The 15473-nt window shown below is 39.8% G+C and overlaps 3 protein-coding genes across 4 annotated transcripts; 2 read left to right on the top strand and 1 right to left on the bottom strand.

Annotated features, from left to right (window-relative positions):
• Positions 1-2163: 2163 nt before the first annotated feature.
• LOC122833902 (olfactory receptor class A-like protein 4) lies at positions 2164-7051 on the top strand. Its single transcript, XM_044121877.1, has 5 exons — positions 2164-2394; positions 3370-3567; positions 4762-5025; positions 6437-6682; positions 6831-7051. The coding sequence occupies exons 1-5, from the start codon at positions 2164-2166 to the stop codon at positions 7041-7043; spliced, it is 1152 nt and encodes a 383-aa protein (XP_043977812.1). The 3' UTR covers positions 7044-7051.
• Positions 7052-7941: 890 nt separating this feature from the next.
• Positions 7942-10087, bottom strand: LOC122834602 (olfactory receptor class A-like protein 4). The gene is made up of 2 exons (XM_044123171.1): positions 9645-10087; positions 7942-8986 (listed from the first exon to the last, which is right to left on the bottom strand). Exons 1-2 carry the CDS (start codon positions 9729-9731, stop codon positions 7988-7990), a joined length of 1086 nt encoding a protein of 361 aa, XP_043979106.1. The 5' UTR covers positions 9732-10087; the 3' UTR covers positions 7942-7987.
• On the top strand, positions 8819-14748 carry fndc10 (fibronectin type III domain containing 10). 2 transcript variants are annotated; one of them, XM_044123174.1, is made up of 3 exons: positions 8819-8897; positions 12008-12229; positions 12329-14748. In XM_044123174.1, exon 3 carries the CDS (start codon positions 12388-12390, stop codon positions 13327-13329), a length of 942 nt encoding a protein of 313 aa, XP_043979109.1. In that variant the 5' UTR covers positions 8819-8897; positions 12008-12229; positions 12329-12387; the 3' UTR covers positions 13330-14748. The 2 variants fall into 2 exon arrangements, with proteins under 2 accessions (XP_043979109.1, XP_043979107.1); XM_044123172.1 differs by lacking the exon at positions 8819-8897 and having other exon boundaries at positions 11801-12229; positions 12329-13480.
• The last annotated feature ends 725 nt before the right edge of the window (positions 14749-15473 follow it).

Genomic DNA, 15473 nt, shown 5'->3' with positions numbered 1-15473 from the left:
CTTGATTTGGGGCGAGATGCTGCTGAGATGAGTCCATAAATTAAAACTTTTAACTCAGTAGATCAAGACATGGAGCAAAAGGCAACCGTCAAACTTGTTGGGAAAGGACTTAGCACACCTCTTAGCGCCTTCCACATCATTCTGGTGGCTTTAGGAATTGTGGGTAATATCATTGTATTTGAAGTCACTGGAAAGAGTGTGATGGTGGAGCGCAGCACGAGACATCACTCGGACATTATTATGGTTAATTTGGCGGTGTCCAACCTCATGGTGTTGCTTTTGAGGAACGTGTTGCTTGTCTTTTGGGACCTGGGCTTCAAGGTATGAACTGCTTACAGAAACATCTGGTGTACTGCTCAAAAAACTAAAAACTATGGATAGAAAAGAATAAAAAGGTGTTTTGCTTGTGGAACTAGCTCTGATTTTGCACACAGAGTTTAGGTCCACTCACTGTTAGCAGAAATGTCATCGTTTCTGGACTTTAAATAGCTTCTTTGACCCATTCTTACTGCAGAGTTGATTCATTTAGAACAAAAACTGTCAACCAATATTAGCAAAATAACTTGATACAATATCATTGGATATTTTATCTATTCCAGTTGAGGTCAAAATTATAAATACAGGCTCAAATTTATACATTTGATGCCACTTATAATGAATGAAATGCCCCCTAACAAATTGCACCATAAGGATACTTTTTGAAGAACACACATCAGTTGTTCTTCATTGATCCTTAAAGCTAATCAATTTGATGTAATTTCAAATTCCTCAAAACACACATTGGGTTTCAAACATACTCACAGTAACTGGAGATATCACTGCATCTTTCCATTTTTATTCTTGTTTGCTCCTTTTATCTTTTAGTAGCTTGTTAGTTTTCATTTATGTAGTACTTCAGTTTAATGTCACAAGCTTAGTTAAAGAGTTTATTGAATTAAATGTTTTAAATCAAATCAAATGTTACTTGTTTAGCACATGTCTGCAACAGGCCTGTTCAGAGCGCTTTACGTCATAAAATCACAAAAATCAACAACTGAAGTGTTACATTTTTCCAAGTGCTATCATTGCACATCAAAAGGTTGGCTATTGTTTCATTTAAGGTCCAAAACCAACTGTAAACAGGTGGGGTTTTAGTCACTCTTCTAAAGGATTAAAGGCAGTTTTAAAGGAACTCACTGTTTCAGCAGTTTTGCAGTTTTCTGAAAGTTTACTCCAGATTTGTGATGCACAGAAGCTGAATGCTGCTTCGTCAGTGTTTGGTTCTGGTTCTGGTTCTGCAGAGTAAACTGGAACTGAAAGTTGGTGAATATATGTAAGTAAATTCTTAGATTTTGGAGAGAAGTTGTCTGTATTTATTCTGAGTATGAGCAGGGCTTGGTGTGCGGCCTCATTTCAGCTGTATTTCTGTAATGCCACACCTGACCAGGCAGCACCTGAAAGCTAGCTGCATATTATTTCCTGATAATCGGGTGGTGCTCTGACTTGGTATTTTCATCTAAAATACTAACTTTATTAAGAATTTCCTTTGGTACTTATCATTAGCAATCCATAGCCAAACGAAACCGATTGCTCCTCTACATTGTAGTTCCTATTTTAAAAAGTGGGTAAGTGAAACAACCCACCCAAAACTCTGGACATAAGGATATAAACCAGTGAATAAAAATCAATCAGATATTTGCTAATCAGCAGAAAATCTGCTACAAGTGATTAAAGGTCCGCATTTCCTTCAGGGTGATGGGGCAACGGGTAAAGATGCAAAGCAAGCACATTTTCCTCAGGGGAGTTGATTAATCTCTCGTGTTTCATTAACGCACACCTTAATTTCCCAGAGGTTGAAAAAATTGTGATGCTTTATATCTTTCTGTGGTCCATAAGGAACTCAAATCATCGGTAGGTGGAACCAAGAAATCAATTTTCAGCTGTGATGTCACTGGAAGTAGCTTCTTCGGTTTCAGGAAAAACAAAACCCCAAAGCTGGTCGATTCCCTGATGCTTAACTGAGTGCCAGTGTTCTTGGAAGGTTGATTTGGACTTTCTCAGTAAACATTCACAATGAAGGTGGAGCTTGATTTGGGGCGAGATGCTGACATGAGTTCAGCAATTCAACATTTTAACACAACGACTGAAATTATGGAGCAAGACACAACCAAGAAACTCGTGGGAATGGGACTTCGTTCTCCTCTGTCTCCTGCACTGACCGCCTTCCACATCATTCTGGTGGCCCTAGGAATTGTGGGTAATATCATTGTGTTTGGAGTCATTGGAAAGAGTGTGATGGTGGAGCGTGGCACGAGACATCACTCGGACATTATTATGGTTAATTTGGCGGTGTCCAACCTCATGGTGTCTATTGTCAGAAACATACTGCTTATCATTTCAGACCTGGGCTTCAAGGTATGAACTGCTTACTTACACATCTGATATTTTGATAAAAAAAAAGTAAAAACCATGCATTGGAAGCAACTCATGGAAAAATGTTGTACTTGTTGAACTAGATCTCATTTTACGCATGCAGTTAAAGTCAGTAGTTAAGAAAAACACAGTGTATTTGATATTTATGACCTGAGGAAACATAAATATGTGCAATACATACAAACCATTTTAAGATAACGTAAAAACATTATTTGTGTATATGTATTTCATTGGAATGGCAGTACTTAATTTGCTAAAAAAAACAAAAACATATTTCTGATATAAGACCCCAAAATATTTTCAGTTTCAACCTGGTTTTGAAACTAGTTTAGCTTGTAAAAAAAAGAAGGGAAACTCCTAACAAGTATATTAAGCTTTCTAAACTGATAATGCTTATTATTATATTCTAAAAAATAAATGGGAGGTTATTGGTCCTTTTTTTTTAACCCATACCAAGCCTGAACACGGTTAAAGTCTGTGAGTAAATATTTCTCAGAGCGTTACCTGCTAACAGAAACACTTCCTACAGGTTGATGGTGAACGGTGGAAAGCTGCAACTCAAGCACAATTTGCTGAAGGAAATTGATTAATCTCTTGTGTTTCATTAACACACACCTCAATCTCCCTAAGGTTGAAAACATTGTGATGCTGTATGGCTTTCTCCGACCCGTGTGGAGATTGGCTCATCAGTAGGTGGAACCAAAAGGTCAATTTTCAGCTGTGATGTCACTGGAAGGATCTTCTTCAGGTTGTACATATTTGCGGTATTCTTGGAAGTTCACCTGATTTGGACTTTCTCTGTAAATATTCACAATGAAGAGGGAACTTAATTTGGGCCGGGATGCTGATATGGGTTCGGAAATTCTAAATTTTGAAACAACGACTCAAGATACGGAGCAAGAGACGACCACTGAGCTTGTGGGGATGGGATTTCGCACCACTGTTTCCCCTGCACAGAGCGCCTTTTACATCATTTTGGTGGCTCTGGGAATCGTGGGTAATTCTACTGTGATAGGAGTGATTGGAAAGAGTGTGATGATGTATCGTGGGCCGGGACTTAACTCAGACATTATTATCGTCAATTTGGCAGTGTCCAATCTCATGGTGTCCATCATGAGGAACCTGCTGCTTATCATTTCAGACCTGGGCCTCGAGGTATGAACTGTTTAAATACACATCTGATGTGCTGCTCAAAAAACTACAAACTAAAGTATGTTTGGGAAGCAAAACATTGAAAACTGTTTTTCTGGTGTTTTACTAGTTCAACAGCTCATTTGAGCTCATTTGAGCCATTGAACTAGGTCACATTTTACCTCATGTCATTATATCTGGACTACAGCTTCTGTAACCGCCCTTTTTTCAGTGTTGATTAATTTTGGAACAAAAATGTCAACAAATTTAAAACAAAGCAACTGGATGCAAAAGTTTCATTCATCATCGGCAAGCTTCTGCCACAGTTCTGAGTTCATGTATTTGTCATCTTCTCTTTCCAGAGCTGGTTTATGTGTCTCAGTTGGTTTCCTGTCAAGGACATCACATTTTATTTCACAGATATTTCAAGACAGATGAGGTTAGGAGCTATTCTCCTAGCTTAATGTAACCTTTATGTTCCTAATGGTTCTGTGTAAATACTGAATTGTTTCAACCATTTGACCCAAACTGCCAACCTTTAGATGAAACTATATCTGTTGGGATGTTCAAGAACAACCCAGGGTGGACCAAGGTTTGAGTCCATCAGAAAGTAACTGGGACAACAGTGTCACTTGTCCAAATTAAAGACAGTACTACACTGCTGTAAACTGAAAGTGTCATTAATTGTTGACGTAGCAGGAGCTAGGCAGACAAACTTTAAAACCAAACCAAACTGATGACAATATAGGGTTAAAAAGACCAAGACACACCTAGCATAAGGTTAGAAAACACAACAATTTGACAATACCTGGAAACCAAAGCAAGTAATTGACTGTACCAATCCAGAACAGCTGATACCAAATAAACCCAGATTGGGAGACAGATTTGGTGGCGTAACCTTTCCTGTTCATCCACAGTCTTCAGTCCACAACGTTGTTTTTTTATTTTTAAGCAGTTATGAGACACACTAGCAAAACACTAGATGACTGCTGCACAAGTTACTCAACAGGTTGTTGCTAAGTAACCAAAGAGTGAGTGAGTTGCTAGGTAACCAAAGAGTGAGTGAGTTAGTTGATTCCACCAATTTTGCTTCACGTGTCTATTACAATTTATATCGTTATTGATTTACTGTCCATCGGCCCTATGATCTCAATGCAGAGCGTGCTCCAGGACATGAAAACACATAAAACTTACCCAATCAAAACATCTCTATTCCAGCTGTACTCCTCCAAAGGCTGGTGTCAGTTCCTGATGGGAATCTGGGTCTGGTTGCGGTCGGTCAACGTGTGGTCAACGTTCTTCCTCAGCGCGTTCCACCTCCATACTCTGAAGCGCGTGACTCCGACTATTGGACACCTTCAGGGGCCGTGGAGCACCTATAGGACCCTGCTGCTGAGCCTGGCCATCATGTGGATTTTAAACCTTCTTTACTCCATTCCTGCTCACATTTTCTCCACCAGTGGCAATGAAAACACCACAGAGGTGAGACAAACACGAAGTTTGCATCTTTTTGCCAGGCATTTGTAACCCTTCTTTGTTTGTCCAAAGAAGCAGCTCCAGGAGGCTGACTTCACAACAGACACACATATACTCAGCATTGAAAGACTATCACACAATTGGTAACTGAAACATTATTTTGTATCAAAAATTAAAACATACCTTACAAGAAACTTGTAGGTACGTTTACTGTCAACTGGATTACTGATGGTAATCAAGTAGGTGATTGCCATCAGTTCGTCAACTTCTGCCCCATACATTAAATAAACTACAATAAATAACCTTAAACAAACTACAGAGCAATGGCTCCCAATGAGCAGTAGCAGCAGTTAATAGTTGTAAAATTAAACATAGCTAAAATGCATATTGATTATAACACCAAAAACATGTACAAAATATAGCAAAATTCCACAATAAGTGATGTATATGATTAAATTTGTCTAAAATATATGTTAAAAATGTAATAGCTACTTGTAAAGAAAACACAGAGTTGATTCTAACAGTAAAAAATAGCGATAGGAAAGGGGGAGGAGCTGCCAGCTGCCGGTTGCTATGGTAACCTCCAACCGTCAAGAGCAACATAAAAATGTCAGGAGAACATAAAATTTTGGCTGCGCAAAAATGAATTTGAAGAGTAAATAAACCAGTTTTAACAAACGTTACAACTATAGTATTGTTAAAATTAAACTCTGTTATATTTTCTATTTCAGAAACCGTAATCCAAAATATGACTTTTGTTAATTTATCAAGTTATATTTTCACCGTTTATTTCTACATTTATAAATGTCAGAGTACCAAACTAAATATTTAATTAACAAGCTAAATATTTAGTCTACAAGCTAAATGTTTAGCCTTCAATTAAATATCAAGTTCCCAACAAATGTTTTTAAGTTATTATAACTAAATACTTAGTTACTTTGCTAACTGAATATTTAGTCTCACACTAAATATTTATTTTACAAAAACTAAACATTTCATTTTCAAACTAAATACTTATTTTCCAAACTAAATATTAAACGTTCAATTGAAAACTAAATATTCAGTTTGCCAACTCAATATTTAGGACTAACTAAATATTTAGTTTTTCAGTAAATTAAAACTTAATATTTAGTTTTTTGAAAGTAAAGTATTTTGCTTGTATATTTAGCTCGTGAATTAGCTGACATTTATAAGTGTCTGAATAACATGATGAAAATAACTTTGCAAACGCTGCACCCACATTTCTTTCTCTATGACAGGCTAAACAAGCCAAATTATTCTTGTTAATTTTTCGTGTTACTTTACAAACGGCCCCCTATTGAACCCAGCTTTTCTCACAATAACTTTTGGAAACAGACGCCACAACCCAGATTATCTTTCTCGTTTGCATTTCTTCTTCATCCTCCGCTGATCTCAGACTCTCATGTTGGTGAGCAGCACAACGCGCCCCCTGTTGGGCTGTGTGTGGAACTTCCCGTCAAACTACTACGGCCTGGCCTACGCCACCACATCCATGATAATCCATGAAATATTCCCAATCCTCTTGATGGCGGTCACCAACATGACGTCTCTCTACATTCTCTACACCCACGGCCGGTCGAGGAGCTCTGTTCAGGACGCTCCTGTTTTAAAACGAGTGCCAGCACAGAGGCGAGCCGCCAAGGTAAGACATACCCTCGAGTCCAAATACTGTTCCAAGAGTACTAGAACAGTATTTGTCCCAATACTGTTGATATTGGAACAAAGATCAACAGTATTTGTTCCAAAAGTTCGTTTTTGATCTTCCATGGGCGAATTTCTTTTATTTCTAGGTGATTCTTGCTCTTGTCATGCTTTTCGTCGTCTCTTGGGGAACCAGCATCATCTCTGTCAACTATTTCAACTACAATCGAGGCTCCTCGGCTGAGTTTCTGCTGGTCATCGCTCGCTTCGCAAACATCCTCTTCATCACCATGTCGCCTGTTGTTCTGGCAATCGGCCACCGCCGGCTTCGTTTGTGCATGAAGTCTTCTGTCTCTGACTGAAATTTTCTGGGTGAAGAGCAACACTTGATCCTTTAGGCCACAAAAGATCAGCCCCAAGACTTGCAGCAAAGATGGTTCTGCAACATATTGATGTGTCGATGCTTTTGTGAAACCCTCATGAGTTTGACTCATGGAAATGAGTGTATATTTACTGCGTGGCCAATTTAATTTATTATGTTGGTTTATTACAAAGGTCTTGCAAAATCAGTAAAACAGTTCAATATAGCTAACTTTAATATTTAAACAAAACAAAGTAAAAATACTGATCTCATTCAACAAACAAAATGAAGAAACAAAGATAAAAGTCAAGTCTTGTAGGACAGTTTCTGATGTGTCTGATTATTTTTATTTTTTGAGTTTCATGTCTAATTTAGCTACTGGGAAATTTGAGCAAATCAACATGATGGTTTTTTTGTGTCAATCACACAGGATGAACCCCTCATTTTGTTTCCTACCCCTCACAACCAAAAAACAAAGAAACACCACACACTCACCCAGCAGTGTTCACTATGCAAGAAAAACTGTGCATTTGTATATTTGTAACTTTTCTGAACCCTCAAAAACTAAACAAAATTCTTAACACATTAAACTCTGGGAGAGTTTTGTGCAGTTTTATTTTTAAAACTGAGAGAAACCCACGCCACACTCATAAAGTGTGCAAAAAAGCAACAAAAAACTTGTTTTTGGCAGAACCTTTTATTTTTGGGACAGTTTGTGATGCCCCACATTCTGTGCCGCCATGGGTGGAGAGCCATATCACCCAAATCAAATCCACTACTGAGCAACGTGCAAACAATCTGTTCAGATGAGATGAGAAATTGATTTGTTTTTGTTTGTTTAGATTCAAATAAATGAGTTCCAATAAATAAGTTAAAGAATAACAAAGGAATTAAAAATGTGTGATTCTTGATTTATTCAGTGAAGGAAGAAATATTTTACCTTCACTATCTGTGTGGTATAACTTTGTCTTTGACCTTTTTAACGTTAACCTCTTTCTGAGGAACAAAACTGGGGGTTTTTCCGCTCGTTTCGGGGGATTTTTTCCCACTTTCAGTCTCCTGGCTGTGAGGGACGTTGGTCCACATCAGAATCACGCTCCTGATTTTCCTCCTCAGCTTCCTGTGTCCCAGAGCCACCACAAGGGGACTGAATCCCACAAACAGCGAAGCAGAGAAGTGGGCCACGGTTAGCAGCCCCTCGGAGTGACGCCCACCGTCATGGTTGTAGTAGGTCACCGCGGCGACCTGCAGGACCCAGCAGATCACAAACAGCGACACCAGACACACGATTACATGAGCGGCCTTACGCTCAGCGGACACGTGTTTGTCCAGCTCCCCGTGGCTTCCTGACTCCGAGGTAATGGCTCGGATGTGCTTGGTCAGGGAGTGAAGGGTCACCAAGTTGGTGAAAACCATCACAACCAGCGGCAGAACCTCGTTGAGCGCAAGAGAAGTGGACGCGAAGGCCAAGCCTTGATGGTCGCTGGGGAACTTCCAGGCGCAGCCCAGCAGAGGCCGTGTGGTGCAGCTGATCACCATCAGCTGCACGGTGGCGTTGCTTTCAACGTGAGTGGTGAACAACAGCGCCGGAATTGAGAAGGCCAGGTTAGCGCCCCACACCAGTCCCATCACCACCCACACCCGCCGCCGCTCCCTCTGCAGCGTTAGAGGTCCAAAGGTCACATGTTGTCGCCTCAGGGTGGTGCAGTGGAAGATGCTGAGCGTCAGCGTCACCCAGCAGCCCACGGCTCGCCACCACACCCACAGCAGCATGAAGATCCTGCACCAGCCCGGAGACAGGGACACGTCCAGGCCGAGGTTGGACACGAATATGGGCACGGTGCGGAAAAGAGAGGTGAGCAGGTTGGCCAGAGACAAGTGGACTAAGATGGTGTCGGAGGGAGAGAGTCTCCGGGACGGACTCTCAAAAGCAGTTTGAAACACCTGAGTGGAGAAATACAACAGACTGAACTCAATCACTGAAAAAGTATTTTAGTCTGGTTTCTAATGCAAATATCTTAGTACTCCTGGAATAAAACAAAACTACCGGTAAGTAACTTTTCAGAAAGATACGGCTCCAGAAGTAAATAAGAGTCCACTGCACTGAACCCCATTGGTTGTTCCACCAAATATTGATTTCTGAACTGAGTTAAAACATCAGCGTTGTTGTTTCTAAATGAATATGAATTTGTTTTCTGAAAGCGCTGCATGTTTTTCATTATTCTGACCATTTCTCATTTCCTGTAAATAAATACTAAATTTTTGCTTTTAATTTCAGACATGTTGTCTGAAATTATTCAAACATTTACCTATAAAAAGTAAAACCAGAGAAACTGATCATTTTAAGTGGTCTCTTTTTTTCCCAGAGCTATATATGACCTTGACTTAAATTTTTTTTAAATCCAGTGGAAAAAAACTTTTTCATCAATATTGACAAATGATTGACTTAAAACAAGCTGCTGTATCTTACTGACAGGTTTTTTGTTTTGTCTTATTTAAAGTGTACTGAGTTATTTTCACTAGAAACTGAAACAAAAATGCCTGGTAAGATTTGGTGTAAAAACCTTCTACTCATCCATTAAAACGATATTTGCTCTCTCACCACATGGATGACCAAGATGTTTCCCAAAATCCCGGAAAAAACCAAGAAGCCAAACAAAATAGCATCTACAGTGAGAATCTCTGACATGGCGTCATCCTTTCCTTTCAGACATGGGGGGTCAGAGGGGTCACACACAGAGCTGCTGCTGCTCCCAACTGTCGCGCTGTTTTATATGTGTTCATACAGACCAGGGATTAAATCCATCACACATGATGAATCTCTGCTGACCGTGCTCACGGTCCATTTAGTCCAAAACGTCAACATGTCCCATGTGTTACAGACCAACAGAACTGCTACATCAGCAAGTTTAATCACTTTACTTACATACAAAGTAAAATCTAACAGCTGAACTATTTATCTATTTAGTTTACTCCATTTTTGTTCAATTCAAACACAGTCACTATTCAAATACCAAAATATTATATTTTGATTACTATTTGTTTGATAATGAGCATAGGCAGAAGTAACTTATTTGATAGATAGATAGATAGATAGATAGATAGATAGATAGATAGATAGATAGATAGATAGATAGATAGATAGATAGATAGATAGATAGATAGATAGATAGATAGATAGATAGATAGATAGACAGACAGACAGACAGACAGACAGACAGACAGACAGACAGACAGACAGACAGACAGACAGACAGACAGACAGACAGACAGACAGACAGACAGACAGACAGACAGACAGACAGACAGGCTCAGGCCATTTCTTTCTATCAAAAACATTTTTTAATAAAAAACAAACAGCCTTTATGAAAATGGAGTCGGTTTCCCTCTGTCAACATTCTTCCTCCACCATTTTGGCATTCAAAAATGACTTTTTTATATCTTATATTAAACTGAGTTATGTTTTTAAATTGCTTCAGCTCAACATTTAATCTGCCCCACTCCACACACAGATACACACTATTTTTTATTTTTTGTATCTTAGTACAGACTCTTTGTTTTCCTATTTGTTTTTATTTCTTCTGTTTAAGAGTAAAGAGAGAGAAACTAATTCAGCCATGCGCACCATGAACCTTCATCTCACAGGAAGAGAACAAACAAATTCAGCATTTCTTCGTGTTAATCATCCTTTCATTCTCTCCCCTGGTACTAATTATTTACTGAGCTTCCAGTGGGACACGGTGATGATATCATGGAATAATCTTAACTAAGCACTGAAGCAAAGAGCAATGATGCATTTCACCACAATTTAAATGTTTCCATTAGAGATCATTATTAACGAGCAGCCAAGATTTCCTCTCCTTAGAAAGGAGCTGAAACAGCAAACATTTGAAAAAATATACGCTCTCTCTTTTTTTTTTTACCTATTTGCACAACTAACAATGCACATCATCCTGAACACAACATCCCTAAAACATGGTGGTGGCAGCATTATGGTGGATGGAGCTAAATGCAGAGCAAGACTGGAATTCTAAGAATATTTCAAATTAGCGACCAGAGCTAATGTAGCAATTTATATTGAAATATACTGAAAAGGTCCAGTTAAAGTCCTTTTACTTTTAACTGGTTAAAGTTAAAGAACCTGAATACAACGGAGAAACTGCGGCCAGATTTCATAATAGATGTTTACAGCCTTTTCATTTAATTCATTAGTGGCACAAATAATCCAACAATAATCCAATATTGTTCCCAATGTACACTTTACTGCAGAAACACATTTATATTACGCTCCAGTTAAGAAAATGACCGTTTTAAATTAAGCCTCGTGAGGCACAAGAATTAAATAAATGAACAAATAAATATCAATTCCAAAGAATTGCCAGCTAATAGATTAATTAACTGGAGTACATGCAGACTAAAAAAAGGCAATTTGATGAAAATTCTGCATATTCAGCAGCCATTATGCCAAAACTGTACTATGTATGTGTATCTGTATGAAAATATTTACATATATATACATTCAAAATATATATAACACTTTGTTTCTAGCTCCAAGCTCTTTAAATGGAAAGATTTTAGGTTCCCTTGTTCAAATTCATTAAATTCATTCATTTGAAAGAAATTGTTTAAAATAAAATAACTTGTCAATTCAATAAAACGTTCTTGAATTATTTGTTCATTTGTGTCTTTTTAATTATTTATACTACTGAACTAAACAAGTTTAAATGTTTAAATTAAAAAAAAATCTTTATAACTTCGCCATTTTTATCCTATTAGTTGATTAATGTCAGAATAATCGATTTCTAAAATAATCGTTAGTTGCAGCCCTTACTTAATTTATCTCTCTCAGATATATATTAAATGTTTAAGATGATAAAAAAAAAGTAAATTTATTTTGTTATTAGAGAAAACATTCATAAAGTCACAGCTTATATTTGTTCAGAAGAGTAACAGCTTTTCGTCCAGCTGTGTTTTCAGGAATCTGACCCGCACCTGGAGCACTGAGTGGGACGATGACTCATCGTCCAACTGCCAATGATGACTCCAAATATTTCACGCACGCACCCACGCTCTCCAGCACGCAGCGGCGAGCGCTCCTTCACGTGCACGCTCTCAAACAGGCATCAAAGCCATTTACGTCAAGCCAGACAGGAAGGAGAAAGCGGCTCCTCTGTCCTGCAGAAACACGTAAGTGGTTTGCACACAAGGAGTCACTTTGATCCGATTTCTAATCGCCTTATTCATGCGGGATCTCTTTAAATGCACCAAATGCGTTTTCTGCTTCAGATGAGAGGGAAAAGAAGAAGAAGAAGAAAAGCTGATCTCCATGGCAGACCTCGGCTCGGATGGTTGTGCCATCGCCCATCCGGCGGTCCACTGTGAGCGAAAATAATTCAACCAGAGGACGAGAGATGACGAGCCACCGCCGAGCATCGCTGCTCGCCTTGTCGGCGCTCCTGGTCTTCACATTAATATACCAAACATCCTCATCCTCTTCCTCTGCAGCAGCAGCAGCAGCATCCGAGGGGAGAGTCAGGAATAACAGCCGGAGTCATGACAGCAGGCCATCATTTCAGATTAAAGACAGCAGCAGTAATTTCTCTGTCAGCGCGCCGAGACCGAAACCTGATGAGGAGGCGTCACCGATCTGTGCCTACAGGGTGATAGAGGGGGGCATCTGGGGGCAGCTTTGTTTTCGACGCACGCTGTTCGGGTACAGGTGCAACAAGGAGGACTGCAGGACGCAGGTGACTTTGGGGAACCTGGTGGCGAACCTGCTCACCAATGGCAGCGTGCTGTTACAGTGGAGCCACAATGGAGACAATGAGACGAGGCAGAGCCCTCCCGAGCAGCCTGCTGGTTCTGGGTCACATTTAACTTCTCCGCCGCGGTCGGTGTTCGGTGAGCGCCGCCACCAGCGCGGCGGATTCGAGCTGAGCTGCTGGTGGAACGGCAGCTACACCCAGTTTGAGTGCGCCGGCGTGCAGCTGGCGGCGGGCTGCAGGGACTTCATGATGTCCGAGCTGCATGAGAACATCCCGTACCGAATCTGCCTGCGGGCCTCGGCCCGGTCCGGCCCGCATCGGAGAGCGGAGCAGCGGGACTGCGTGGAGTTCACGCTGCCGCCGTCAGGGATGCAGGACATTGTGATCGCCATGACGGCGGTAGGGGGCGCTATCTGTGTGATGCTGGTGATCATCTGTCTGCTGGTGGCCTACATTACAGAAAACATCATGAGTCCCACTACACAGCACACATACTCCTACCGCACTCACTCACGCCACTGACGGACTAAACAAGCTAAATATCTCCATAAACACGTCCCACAGTCATCGTTGCAAGGCAGTTATTGTTCAACGAACAGCACAGGTGCTTCTTAATAAATTAGAAAGGCAATTTAGTTTGGACAAAAGAGAAACTGATGTTGGTGATAATGGCATACAGCTAATAAAACCCAAATTATGTCCTGGAAAATGGGGATAAGCCGCAAAAAGTGATTGCTAAAAAAGCATGCTGTTCACAGAATGCTATCCAAGAATATTAATAGAAAGTTTCATCAGGGAAGATACACAAACAACAACAGCAACAACTTCAGCCTTGAAAAGACGGTGAAGCTCACCAGTTTAAGAGTTTGGGTCAGACTCATAAGAGGCACCACACACAGACAAATCCAGGATTGAAACAGAGACATCAGACTAGACTGTTTCTTAGTTTTTTCTTCGTTTCTAAAATAATACCTGGAGGAAGAGCAGGGAAACTCCAAATTAAAGCGCTTTTGAATCCAGTGTGAAGTTTCCACAGCACAGCCATGCCAGGAAATGTCAGAATACTTTATGCTTCCTTATGCTAACAAGGTTCATGCTAATGTCGATTTCACTTTCAGGAAATCGACATTACTTTTCACCTTTTCACCTCCCCACTCTGCCAAAAACTGATTAAATTATCATGGTCTTATTGGGCTTGATTGGTCAGCAAATGCATCTGACTTGAACCTCACTGAGAATCTATGCATGGAGTAATGTCCAAAGGACGATGGAAGACAATAATTTAAAAATCCCCTTATTTTGGCTTTCTGTAAAATCAAAGTTTTCTCATTGAAATTTGAGTTTTTATTTGCTGTAAGTCAACATCGTCAAAGTAAACAAAACTAACCACTTATGACACAACAATCTATGAGTAATAAATCTGTAAATTACTTTGATTTACTAAAATATCTAAATATCAATAAGAATCTAATGTATTAAGATGCACCTCATCATTTTACGACCAAATTGAAGCACAATTTCCTGTGGCTCTGCGAATAACACGCCTTTTAAACCTCTGCCAGGGCGCACTGAACCAAAATTACTGATAAACTGTTTAGTACACTAGTTTACTGTGTCGTTTTGTTGCGCCAGATTGTCTCTGGTGGGCCATCAGGCCTCGTTTCTACAGCAATACAAACAGCCTCAATAAATGGCTTAGGGTACAAAAATCTGAGAGTGTGTCTATGTTGAGAAAGAAATAAATATAACCTGTCTAAGTTTGATTTATTCAGTCATCTCTGGTTTTTGCTTGTAGGTTTGCATACAGTGTTTGTGCAATCTGTGAAGGGCAAAAGAAAACAGCGTGCAATCTCCAAATACTGTGCCAAACGTCTTTTAGCTAGAATCCCTTTTTTGTCCAGCTGACTGCAAATAAAAAACTATGGGGTACCTTTTAATATCACACAGCTGTCTTTATTGTTCTACTTGTGTAATTGGGTGTGTGCATGTGACAGTGTCTTGTGCCATCCAGGTTAAATAAAACTATCTTCTATTGAGTGCTAAAAATACCCGAACAAGAACATGAGCCAGCATCAAGAAAGGACAGCTTGAGGCCTGGAACTGAAATCTACTCCGAAGGTTCTGGAAAATACTTTCAAAAAAAGGACTGAATCATTATCTCACAACCTATTTATTGAAAAGGAGCGCCTTGTAAAACATTTAACTTTTGTAGATCTTGTGATGTGGTATCTAGCGCCAAGATATTGATAGTAGAGAGTTTACATCCTATAAATTGCAATCTTGTTCCTTCATGGATTGGACTTTACATTTCAGTTCATCCCACAGTAGCTCAAGATCTTAGGTTCAGATCTTAGGAATATGGAGGCCAAATCATCTCCTTAGATTTACTGTTGTGCTCCTTAAACCATTCCTGACCACTCCTGAACAAATTTTGCTTTGTGGCAAGGACCATTAACCATCTGAAAGAAGACAAAGCCAGCAGTCAATAATGGTACCATGAAATGGTTTGCATGATCTGCAGCGATGCTTACGTAGGTAACATGTTTCAAAGTACTATTCACATAAATGACAGGAACCAAGGTTTCCTAGCAGAACATTAAAAGCATCACACTGCCTCCAGAACGTGGAAGAAACCAGACTAAGTGTCACAGGCTATTAAAACAACC

Source organism: Gambusia affinis, linkage group LG07 (assembly GCF_019740435.1).
Source record: "Gambusia affinis linkage group LG07, SWU_Gaff_1.0, whole genome shotgun sequence".
NCBI classification, from domain to species: Eukaryota; Metazoa; Chordata; class Actinopteri; order Cyprinodontiformes; family Poeciliidae; genus Gambusia; species Gambusia affinis.
This window is presented reverse-complemented; position numbering and strand designations above follow the sequence as displayed.